The sequence below is a fragment of the Brienomyrus brachyistius genome, chromosome 7 (assembly GCF_023856365.1).
Source record: "Brienomyrus brachyistius isolate T26 chromosome 7, BBRACH_0.4, whole genome shotgun sequence".
In the NCBI taxonomy this organism is placed as follows: domain Eukaryota; kingdom Metazoa; phylum Chordata; class Actinopteri; order Osteoglossiformes; family Mormyridae; genus Brienomyrus; species Brienomyrus brachyistius.
In genome coordinates this window covers 18724409-18737178 of record NC_064539.1, presented here as the reverse complement: position 1 = coordinate 18737178, position 12770 = coordinate 18724409, and the positions used below count along the sequence as shown (strand labels likewise).

Genomic DNA, 12770 nt, shown 5'->3' with positions numbered 1-12770 from the left:
TTCAACATCATCTCCTTTTTGTTTCCGTTCACAGTTATAACCCAACTTAGCAAATGACTTCCACTTTTTGACACTCCAGCCAAATAAGACTGAGAATGATCTTTCTCAGTACATCATCATCTTACTGTCAAAGCCCTGGATATGGTTCCTCATTATTTTGTAACGTGGAGTCGTAAATCCAGCCTGGTTTGGCCACATTTGTTCCTATTCAGTGTTGTTTCCCTTGACATTGCAGTGGGGAAAAATGACACTGGTGTGTGATGTCACTGCAAGAGTGAGAATGTTTTTTTTTTTTTGAGTTTGCACTCTATGAAAGGTTAGGTCTTTCTCATGATTTCAGGGGAAGGTCAAGCTAATGAACAATAAAGACTTTTCTTTATGGCCCTTTTTTGATCATTTTTTATTAAGGGTGCCAATAGTTCTGGAGGGTACTTTGTAAGAAAGGGAAAGCTGTAAAGTAGTTTTTTTTCAGCAAGCATGACTTTTCTCAGGGTAAGGAATATTAGGTTTTATTGGTAACTCAGATTTGTTCTGGTTTCAGGAGACAGCAGCGATTGCAAGGAGTTGGAAAGTCCCAGAATCCTCAACAGCAACAGCTGCCACTACAGCCACAACCACAACAACAACAACCACAACAACAACAACCACAACAACAACCACAACAACAACAACCACCACAACAGCAACAACCACAGCAACAACAGCAACAACCACAGCAACAACAACAAGCACACCAACAGCAACAACAACAAGTACACCAACAGCAGCAGAACGCCGAGCATTCGGCAGCCAACACCAAACAAGTCCGCGAACATGGCCGTCAGTTCCAGAACCAGGGTTCCCACCCATCCGGACGCCTCCACTGCTACAGCCAGAACTGGCGCTGGCATCATAACCAGAAGTACCCAGTGGCGGTGCTGGGGGGGGGCACTGATGACAAGGGAGCTCTCAGAGACACCAAAGAGACTGACAATGCGAGGGTGGAGGAGCCGCCCCCACCCCGCGGAGAGCCATTGGCCGAGCGTGGACATGGCAACCGGTTGGGGCGCGCCCAGTCCACGGAGGACAAGCACGCGGAAAGCTACCCAGCAGGGCCCAAAGTCAGCCTTCTGCAGTCATCCAAGGAAAGGCTGAGGCGTAGGCTCAAAGAGAAGGTATGGCTGCGCTTGTGTGAGCACGCCTGACCCTGCCACCTCTGCCACCTCACTCTGGAAGCTCATTGCTGCAGTATTTTTCCTGATATTTGTTCCGTTGTCTATTGTATGACTATTCATATGCGTCGTACTTACACTAGGACTTCCTACTACCTTATTTTGTCGTGCGTGTGGACAATCGCAGTAAAGTTGACTTCGAGTTACACGTATATGATGTACACATAGTCAGAACTAAATTAGAATAAAAATTCTGAATTAAAATGAGTGTCAAGGGGCCAGTACATTTTCAGTTTTAAGGGAAATATTTATTATTCACCTGTGTGTTTTATTAAGTTGAATACAGAATCCAGGATTTCTTAGAGGGGACTATTCATATTTTAGATCTGTTCGTATCTACTGCAGTGTCAGGCGTCAGTGTTATTTACAATTTAATATTGTTTTTTTGTAGTTTCTGAGCTTTTATAAGCATGAGGTAGGAAGCACATTGCTGAAATAGGAGACTGGTGTATTCTGCTATGCATGCTCTATGCTCATTATCATTTTAGTGTTTCTTAATTTGTATCCTACATCATTCGGAAGTAGATAGCAAAGTTAAAAAGACTACTTAGAAAGATTTATAGATGTATTACTAAGTGTATTCATTACAGAAATCTAACCCATAGGTTGCTGTTTAGTAATGGGAGTATCTAAATCTGTATTTAGTACAGATTTTATTTGGTCTTAGGATCAAACTTGCTCAGGTTTATGTAATATTTAGCCATTGTTTGAAAAGAAAGCATGACAGTTAAGCACCACTGATTTGAATATCTGTTACTTGTAAGCACTTAGGAGGTGAGCGTTCTGTTTCAGGATGAGATCCCGGTGAAAACCACCAATCGGCAGAGGAACCGCATGGACAAGCTGATGGAGATCCTCAACAGCATGCGGAATAACAGCAGCGAGGTGGACAGCCAGCTGACAACCTTCATGGAGGAAGCCCAGAACTCCACCAACTCGGAGGAGATGCTGTCGGAGATCGTGAGCACCATCTACAACAAGGCTGTGAGCGACCGCAGCTTCGCCTCTACTGCCGCTAAGCTGTGTGACAAGATGGCACTCTTCATAGTTGAAGGCACCAAGTTCCGTTCCCTGTTGCTCAACATGTTACAGGTAGGACAACCAAAAACGGTCCAGAGTGTAGCATCAACAGCATGCATCACATCGAGTCAATCACTTGGATTAAGCTACAGTTTGGAGAGTATTTTGTTCTGCATAATTCATAACCCAGTATAAAGGTTAACCTTAAAAAAATGCAACAGATGAACAATTGTTCTTGGCAGTCCAGAAGATGTGGATGAGTTCCTCACTCTCAAATCCCATTAAGGACAGGATGCGGTGGATTCTTAGTAAATCAGGAGCGGTGTCCATTCTTGAATTCCATCCAAACCTGAATAGAGTTCAGATGGTTTTAAAACAATATATATTAAAACCAAATAAATTATGTTACATTGTCACGTTTTGGCACCCAGTAGTGCTGTTATGGAAGCAGCCTAACGTCTTGTCCGTGGTTTTCAAATAGAAGCTTCAAATCAATTACAGTTGCATGTCTTTTGAAGTAAGTTTCTGAGATCAGAGGGTCATGTGAGAGGGTATCTCAACAGGGAGCCTGAAAATACTGACAAGAGGAATCCTGAGACCTTCTGGGAGCCTAAAGACGGGTGAAAGGTTCCCCAGACGATGGCAAGTTGAGTAGAGCTGAGGATGATGACTGGTCAGCATGACCACTGAGGAATGAGGAAAGGTCTTAAGTTCAACCCATCATGAAATTAGAGATGATTGTAAGGCCATATGCTTTTATTAGTTCTTTTTTTTTATTTATTTTTTGCTGTGATTTGGTAATCAAAGTGGTTAAATTTTTTTTGTGAGACATTTTCAGAATAAATGATTCTGATCTCAACTGAAATATATTTACAAAGAACCAATTTAGAGAATTAGTTTGACCAAAATTCTGTGGAGATGCATCATTATTGGACAAAGTAGAGATTCAGTTTACCTCTTAATAGTGAATCACATTTTCTCATTTCTGTGGCCTAAAGGCTGATTTTTACTTCTGCGTTGAGTCTGCATAGTCCTTATGCTGTGGTCTAAGGAAACACAACTTAGCAAGCTTTGCAGTTTTAATGCTTGGTCCTTTTCAACCTAGTCTATGTTTAAACATCAGTTTGAAGTTTATTACCACTGTTTTTGGGTGAGTTCTGCATGCACTCTCTGAGCATAATTTTCATCATTGCTCTTCAAATCACTTATAGATGGATTTGTGAGTAATCAATATATTTTGATCTCCCATTTATTGCAAAAAAAAAAAAATTCCTGTGTCGTGTAGCCCTAGCAAAAACAGCGGGCTAGGAAGGAGTTACATTTCTGGGTGGGGGGGGAGGGGGGGGGGGGTGCACATCAGGCCATGGCATAAATTCTGCACAGAGATACAGTATAAATCAGCCTTTACTCCCTTACAACTCGGAGGGTTGGGAGAATAAAGTCACTGGGCAGGGAGATAAAGAGACAAAGTTTGTTTAAAGGTGAAATTGCAGTCTGCCCCCCCCAGGTGCCCCCACCTCAGATGACAGCACAAATTGATCGTTAACCTTATCGTGCTCTCTATTTGGGGAGGAGCAGGGTAGTGAGAAATGGATTTCACTGGCGCAAAAGGACAACTAGACAAAGTACTTTGTCAGGCGATGGATGCATTACTCAGTGCAGCTGACCCTGGGTAATGGACTAGTAAATAACTGAAAGACTAAAAATGTTAAATGTACCCTTTCCCCTTCAATTTCAATACTTTGCTGTGTCTGTAATGTTATTGCAAGATGAAAGTTACTCTCAACCAATGAGAGAGTAACAACAAATGCAGGAATGAATTCAGTATAAGAATGAAAAAATACTTCTTATGAAGTGTTTCAAATGTTTTAAGTGACAGAAGCTAAAGGGTATTTATTTATTTCAAATAACTGAACATGGTAAGTGCCAAATTCATTAGCTGTATATTAAATAAATTACAGTTTAGTTATTTTAGCCAAATGCACATATCTCTCACGAGTAAATGTTCTAATTTATGTAATTGCAGTACAGTATATGCTCTATTAACATGTAATGCACAAGCAGGCCGCAAATGCCGAATAGACTGTTTAGTATTTGAAATTGGTCAAATGATTAGAAAGAAGAAACAATGGAAACTTCTTTAGCTAAAATAAGGATATATTACTTTAGTTAGAGAAGTAATTAGTTCTGTCAAGCGCTTAAGTGCTTAATTGCTAAAAGGCCTGTACAAGTCTACTAAACTGACATAGGTTGACTTTTTGAAGTAATATTCCAGTGTTATGTTGATTAATTTATTTTTACTGTGTATTTGTGTGTATTATATATATATATATATATATATATATATATATATATATATATATATATATATATATAGCAATTAGCATTGCAATTAGGGTTTGTCATTATATCATAGTTCATATAAATGTCAAGCATTTTCGAGGGTACGAATGCTATTTTAAGATCACTTAGAAATCCAGCATTTTGCATTTAAAATGATTTCTGAAGTTTAGCTTTGGAGAACTTTGGAGAAGTCCCCTTCACATGTGGGTGGTAAATCCTTTGATCCAGGCTATTTGAAACGCTAAGTAATATTTATTAGTATTATTATTGTTATTCTCCATTGAGAAAGTGAGTGAACCACTGACGCTGTTCCCCGGCACGCCCACCCTCACCGCTCAGAGGCCGGCCGATCAGGGGGCCTTTTTCAAGCTGCCCGCCGCGGCGCCCGTGTCCCTCTGTACACACGACAGGTGACAGGACCCCACACAGTATGGCTAATTGCTGCAGTGCTACATCCCTCGCTGCTGGCAGTAGGCAGCGTGTTGATGCTTGACAGGTTTTAACACTGTGCTTCCCTTCTCTCGCTCTCGCTTTCTGTCTGTCACGTTTTGCCGCTTGTTCTCTCCCCCCCAAATCAGCGGTACCCGGTGACACGCATGCATGCATGACCCTGACCTGCCTCCTTTGTGCTCCACCACTCTGTCAGTCTAGCGGGCTGGGCGGACACTGTTAGCAGCCTCTCTCAGGAAGTGGCCGCGAGGCTTGTCTGTGACCGTCGTGTCACGTCCTGAGTCGGCCCCCCGTCTCCAGTGGCCACCAGCTGTTCCTGTCACTGTCAAGAACCAGTATGTGCAGCCAGGCAGCGAATCCGAAGGCCCCGGATTCACTGCATAAACACAGAACTGTACTAAGTAGATGCTGCGTTTTCCTCAGTATTTGTGTCTCCAGGTAAAGACCAGTGTATCAAAGGCATTCAGTGAAGATTCAGCTTTTACCAGGACCTACATTGGTCTGCTGTATTGTAATGAAGTTAAACTTTGTCTGTGTGCATTGCATAGGAGTGTAATATGTAGCCATTTTCACTTGGTATGGAAGTGAAGGGTAAATTTATTCTGCTGTCTATTCAAACGAGTCCCTGAATCTCAGGGGAATGGATAGATGTAGCCATGTCTTCTGGAAGCAGAGTGCAGGAAAGCAAGGAAGGGAAAAAATAAGATGTGAGCGATGAGAATCCTGGAGAGAGTGTAATTGGAATAGACTTGCAGTAGAAACATCTGGGGCTGAAACTGGTTATAGCTGGTTACAGCAGAAAAACTGGGAGCTGAGAGACTGTTCATCAGCTTTGAATGACGTCTGAGACCAGGCTGAGTTCCTGGCCCTAGCGAATCGGGGAACAGGGCTGCATAGTGCTCACTGACTGTTGGGTGTAATGCACAGTAAATAGTAGATAGACACTTAGATAATGTAGATGTATGAATCGCAATAGTTTCTCCTTCTCGTGCAAGAGGTAATTGCATGTTTTTTTTTTTGTTTTTTTTTTTTTATAAAGGAAGCGCTTGTGGACAGTTGTAAGGAACACGAGGTTCCATTAAATAGGCCAGAGCATTTAGAAAATTCCTGTATTTCAGCAGGAGTAATTTGCATTCACTCTGGAACTGTTCAAGCTGCCAAGACCTCAATATTATGCTCCGAGTCAATAATAATATGAGGATGTTCTTCAGATGATGGGAGAAACGTAACTGCTGTGTTTTGTTGGAAGAAATCTGCGCTTCTGTACTAATTGTAAGAATGTCTTAAGCACTTTTTTGGCTCTGCACCACTGCGGCCATGATGTGTGACACTATTTCTTTGATTAACACTTTTTTTTTTTTTTTTGCGAAGTTGATTGTGTAACCTGTATTCCAGAGTGAAGGTTCAAGTCAGAGCAGAAGGTTCTCTTCTATACCCTTCAAGACCACTCTTGAAAGGTATAGAAGAGAAATTAATACAGCAACAAAATGCAGCTTTTATTTTGTCCAAATATTTCCGGGACATACCCGACGTGCTGATTGCTCATATCTCGATATTGTACTTTTGTAGTATACTGTTTTACATCTTTTCACATGAAAGAGTATTAATTCATGGAGGAGCATTAGAGAAGTATGCTGTGGTGTGTTTAAAAAAATGACTGACGAGTATAGACGGTGAATGAGAAAATCCTTCATAACGTGGGATTATGCAGCATTCTAATCACATTACTTCTGTCTGTGTTTCTTTTATTGCTGGGTATAATTTCATGGTCTGGTTTACCGGTTTACTTGAGAAAATAAGCTTTATGTCTGGCTGGCTTCAGCCATTGCATCTGCCCTGTGCGTGCGTGCGTGTGTGTGTGTACGTACGTACGTACGTACATGCATGCTTGCTTGCGCTGCGTGGGTCATGTATGTATTAAACCTGCTATTTTGGTGTTGTGGGGACCATTTTTTTGGTTCCCGCAAAGGACAACTCTTTTTCATAAAAATCTGTGACTCCAATCAAAAAAATATAAATGCCACAGTCTTGTATTTTGTTTAGTTATTTGTGGTTCAGGTTAGGGTTGGGTTAAGGGTTAAACCTATCGTGGTTATGGTTATGCCTGTAGGTGTGACTGGAGAGTTCCCACAATGATAGGAATATATGCACTGGTGTGTGTGCCTGCTCCAGTTACTCCCGTTTCCTCCCACAGCCCAAAGACATACAGTTCAGAAAACTGGCACCTCTAAATTGCCCATTTGCCCAGACTGTGTGCCCTGTGATGGACTGGCATTCCATTCAGGATGTCCCCCAGCCACACGCCCTGTGCTGCCTGGGATTGGCTCCAGGCCCCCCATGTGACCCTGAAAGGAATAAGCCATTGGAAGATGGACGGGCTTCCTAGATTTGCTATGTGCTGCTTACCCCATGGGCATTGCTGTTTCCTAAGATTTTCAAGTCTCACTTCCACCATGTGCAGTTTGCATGATTTCCCAGTGGCACGCACAGTTCCTCTCAGACTCCTGACATGTGGTTAGACCAATTTCCATCTCTAAATCTGCCATAGTGTGTATGTGCCCAGCAATGGGCTTAGCGTCCTGCCCAACCCAGCCTTTTGCCCTGTGCTGCCTGGGAAAGGCTCCAGATTCAGGATATGCGGTTGGAAAATGGCGGGGTGGATGTTTGCCTCATACCCTTCCCACGTCATAATTTATCATTAACAAAAGGTGAAACGGTTCTGTTTTTCGGCCCGGGGTCATAGAGGTACCACATGAGAGGAGAGTGCTATGAGTTTGCTCCTTATTTAACTTGTTTAAAATAATAACAAATAATAGTCAAAGACATAGTGTGAAACAAATGTGCCCTTGTGAATTCTGAGAGGGGAGCCAAAATAATCATGCCTTTCCAGTAGGTATGTGATTTTGGGCTTTATGACCATTAAGTAGAAGGACCCAAACACGGCTGCCTTTGAAACTCTAACGTATTCTCTTAAAATATGTGAAATGTTTCCCTGAAAGTTAATCACTCTGGGGTTTAAAGTTCACTGCCACTTTTATGAAAATGCTGAAGTACTCGAGGATTGAATAGCAGAGCGTTTTCCAGTTCTTTTTGCCTCAGATCATCGTGGATCCTCACACAGGCAACCACAACGAGTTTTTTTTTTGTGATCAGGCTCTAGTGGATAACCTCTGTTTTGTTGTATTATTTATTTTATTTATTTATTTATTTTTTTACAGAAAGATTTCACCCGGCGGGAGGAACTCCAGCAAACGGATGTTGAGCGATGGCTGGGCTTCATCACCTTCCTCTGTGAGGTTTTTGGGATCATGAGGAGCAGCGCCGGCGAGCCCTTCAGGGTGCTGGTGTGCCCGATTTACACCTGTCTCAGGGAGGTCAGTGAGCCCTAATCCCATCTACACCTTTCTCAGGGAGGTCAGTGAGCCCTAATCCCATCTACACCTTTCTCAGGGAGGTCAGTGACCTCTAATCCCATCTACACCTGTCTCAGGGAGGTCAGTGACCTCTAATCCCATCTACACCTGTCTCAGGGAGGTCAGTGACCTCTAATCACATCTACACCTGTCTCAGTGAGGTCAGTGACCTCTAATCACATCTACACCTGTCTCAGGGAGGTCAGTGACCTCTAATCACATCTACACCTGTCTCAGGGAGGTCAGTGACCTCTAATCCCATCTACACCTGTCTCAGGGAGGTCAGTGACCTCTAATCCCATCTACACCTGTCTCAGGGAGGTCAGTGACCTCTAATCCCATCTACACCTGTCTCAGGGAGGTCAGTGACCTCTAATCCCATCTACACCTGTCTCAGGGAGGTCAGTGACCTCTAATCCCATATACACCTGTCTCAGGGAGGTCAGTGACCTCTAATCACATCTACACCTGTCTCAGGGAGGTCAGTGACCTCTAATCCCATCTACACCTGTCTCAGGGAGGTCAGTGACCTCTAATCCCATCTACACCTGTCTCAGGGAGGTCAGTGACCTCTAATCCCATCTACACCTGTCTCAGGGAGGTCAGTGACCTCTAATCCCATCTACACCTGTCTCAGGGAGGTCAGTGACCTCTAATCCCATATACACCTGTCTCAGGGAGGTCAGTGACCTCTAATCCCATATACACCTGTCTCAGGGAGGTCAGTGACCTCTAATCCTGTCTACACCTCTGTACTTATTTGTCTCTCTACACTGCCACAGATATGACATCGCTGTCATACATAGGGAACCATCGACAAGCCACAGATGTAAAATCCTGTCTCTGGGGTGGGGGGTGAAATTAAGATAAGCAAATAATTAATTGGGTGTCTGCTGTGAACCGCTTGTTTGTTTTTCAGTTGAGTTTTTCTTTTGCGTAAAAAGTAAATGAGTAATTTATCAAATGGGGTCAAGCGACAGAACTGAATGACGAATTAACTGAATGACAGCTTCCAAGCGTCTGTGAACGGAGGCTTGATTTCTGTACACCAGCTTTGATATAAAGGTCTGAGTAACGTGATTAATATGATCAAGCTGTTTTAATCTTTAATCGCTGTGTAAATACGTTAGGTGACTAATTGAGTGTTACTCAAATGGGTAAGTTTACTTAGTTTCAGGAAGACAAAAATATGTTACAGGATTCTAATGTTAAAATGTAAGTATGCAATTGTTATTAAGTGTTAATAGCACACAGATAGTAACATGCTACCAACTTTTGGTTGACATGCTTAGATCCATTCGCAGTGTAGATCCATTAGGGTCTGTTGTTAGCCATATCTGCAGTGCTTTAATTACGGACTTCCTGCTGCACACAGACCCATTGTGTATGTGTATGTTATACAAGAGCTTTTCCTAGTACTACATGTGTTTTTTCCTATGTTCCTCTAGTTCGGAAGTCCGTCCCTCTATAGTGTAAAGCCTTAAGTACACATGCTGGCCCGCATGCGGAGGACGGCTGTTTCCCTTTAGTCTTAAAGGGATGTTTTCCACTGCACTCCTTAAACCTGCATCTACATTCATTTTTGCAGCTGCTTTTAGCCAAAGCAACATACATTTTTCTAGAATGCCGGGACAGCCAGTTGAAGTTAAGGGTGTCTTGGGATGTGAACCAGCAACCTTCTGATCACAGGCAAAATTGTAATTAGCCGAGCCACACGCTCTCTCGTGTACCTCCATGCAGCCCATTCTTTGAGAAGTGCTTCAGTTTCAGTCCCTGGTAATTTGGATTTATTACTGTTGCAGTTATAAATCTAAGGTTGGCAGAAAGAGGTTACAGATGTAAAATCCTGGGGGGGGGGGTGCCAGTAAAGACTGGAATGATGGTAAAAGTAGGAGTACGTTGTAATGAAGTGGTCCGAAGAGACAGCACTCGGGTGGTCGAGATAGTTTAGTCTCTGTGCACCCCCCCCTCCCCCCCAGCTACCGCAGACATATGCAGACTGAGCAGAGACGTTTAAAAATGGCATAATGGACTGAGCAGAAAGAGGTTAATTGGGTAATCGGAGAGCAAAGTCATCTGTGGCAGATCAGGCGTCTGTTGTGAGGCAGCCTTCGCTGATTTGCATGGCTGGCCTCCGTCCTCCTGAATGTGGCTTGTGAGCTGGGGACCATGCCGAGCTGGGGGTGGGGCCATGGGGGGGGTGGGCACTGGCCCCAAATGAAAGCTGATTGGCCCCGGGAGTGCCCTCTCCTCTGTCAATCACCGATTTGAAATATATCATTGGCTAATGCTAAGGTTGGTCCTTCTGTATGAATTATGGCTCCTATTATGCCTCCCCACCCCATTTAAAAAATTCTCGAATCGCCCTCCTGTGCAGAGCAGTCAATCTCTGGGGAATCTGGCTGACGTGAGTCATGTATTTACATCTGGCTTTCAGTGGTGACATCCTGTAACTGGCCCCTCGTGTACGCAAATAGGAGCGAGATCTGTGTGGTCCACACTTGGCGTGGCTCAAATGCGCCACTGGGGAACCGGCGAGCATTTTCCTTCTTTGAAGTGTCTGTCGCATTTTCTGGGCTTTGGGGATGCGCGAAAGGCCCGTTCCCTTTTCACTCCATACATGCTCTGTTTGTTACTTTTACCGGTGTAATATGTGGACCCTTTAAGGCGCCCACGACATGACAGACCTGCCCACGCCTCTCGCTTCAGAACGTCCTGGCTTCATCGTACAGACGTGTCACTGCTTTCGAGGCCGTCTCCCTTTACCGGCTGCGTTGCGTTTTTTGTTTTTTTTGTGTTTTTGTCTTTTTAAAATACCGCCCCCTCAGCTCTGAGGCATGCAGCAACCCCCGCAAACAAACGCCCGCGTGAAACACCCACGCTCTCCCAAGATTACAGGGAATTTAGAAGTACAGACTCGACGATGCTCCGCGTTCCCGTGCCTGTTACCGCTGCCTGCCGAAGGAACCCCGAAACGAGAGGGTGAAAAGGGGACGACACCCAGTGCCTCACGGCGCTGAAGTAAGCGCATGGAGACCATCCAGCCTCTCTGCGGGACATGGCAGACGAGGCACCCCCTGCTGTCCTGATATGCTTTGTAGTCGTAGTGTGTAAATAGATAAATGTATGTTTAAAAAAAAAACACACACACACACTGCGGTGAAATTTGGTGCAGACTGAGGAAAAGGGCCATTGTTTGAGTACTTGACACTAAATCCTTTAGATCGCTTCCTTGCAGCGGATTTGCTCTCGGTAACGAAGCCCCTCGCAGGACTGTGAAACATAATCCCTTTTACATTTATTCTTAAGCAAAAATCATGTGTATGTGTTTTGTCAGTCATGAATGCTGTTGCACCCCCCTAACACACACACACACACACACACACACACACACACGTAGGGTATACCTATCCTTATGGGGTCCGCTCATTCACTTCTATGGGGAAAAATGCTAACACTAACTATGACAACCTTAACCCCCACCCTGCCCTAACCATAAGTAACCAAGCAAAATGCAAGAGTTTTTGCATTTTTAGTTTTTTCATAACAGTCACTGATTTTTATAAAATAGAGTTTTCCCTTATGGGGACCAGGAAACCGGTCCCCACAAGGGAAAAAAAAACGGATATTTATCACGTTATGGGGACAATCTGTCTCACACGCACGCACACACACACACGTATGCCAGATAATAGTATGACACTTATCACTGTTTGACCCAAGTTCTACAAGGACAAGGCGATGGCTGCATTACTGCTGCCGGCCACCCAAGCATAAAGTGACCACCTTGCTACCTGGCTCTCATTTCATTGGCTGGCAGCTTCAATCCCCCATAATGCACCTCCACAACTCAAACCACAGGCTTTATTCCCCACAGCCTGGAGACCCGAAGCCACACCTCTTCCACCTCTATCCAGTTACTGGGATGCTAATTAAAGCCATTACAGTGGTCTACAGTACTGTTCCTGACATTCTCTTCATGCTTAAGTCTTTAGCTGTGGGAGAGGGGTGACTCCCCAGGAGATCCTCAGTCGCCTTGTCAGTGACAGAGGTGGGTAGTTCAGGTCCAGAAAGTAAAAATGCAAACCAAGGTTTTGTTTCAACCGACCAGCTGAGTCTCTGCGACTGTGACTCTTTATACTCAGCAGGTTTGGTTGAAACAAAACCTTGGACTGGATCTTGAGCCCAGCTGAACTGTCTGTCTCTGCTCGGTGATGGCGGTTGCTACTCCAGTTAATGGAATCGTTGGAGATAAAAAAGCAATAAGGGTGACAGGAAGGTCAAAGATGAGGTTGCATCACACTCCGTGTAGAACAGGGGGGGGGGAGTGGGG

At 44.1% G+C, this 12770-nt stretch overlaps 2 protein-coding genes across 4 annotated transcripts in view; one reads left to right on the top strand and one right to left on the bottom strand.

The window, feature by feature from the left end:
* The window catches only part of bxdc2 (brix domain containing 2), a 277175-nt gene that overhangs the window by 210035 nt on the left and 54370 nt on the right, over positions 1-12770 (bottom strand). The window lies entirely within an intron of this gene.
* The window catches only part of ctif (CBP80/20-dependent translation initiation factor), a 71317-nt gene that overhangs the window by 42740 nt on the left and 15807 nt on the right, over positions 1-12770 (top strand). For all 3 annotated transcript variants that reach the window (XM_049019725.1, XM_049019723.1, XM_049019724.1), the window contains 3 exons: positions 542-1154; positions 2004-2303; positions 8243-8398. In XM_049019725.1, coding sequence (XP_048875682.1) covers positions 542-1154; positions 2004-2303; positions 8243-8398 — 1069 coding nt within the window. The remainder of the gene's footprint in view (positions 1-541; positions 1155-2003; positions 2304-8242; positions 8399-12770) is intronic.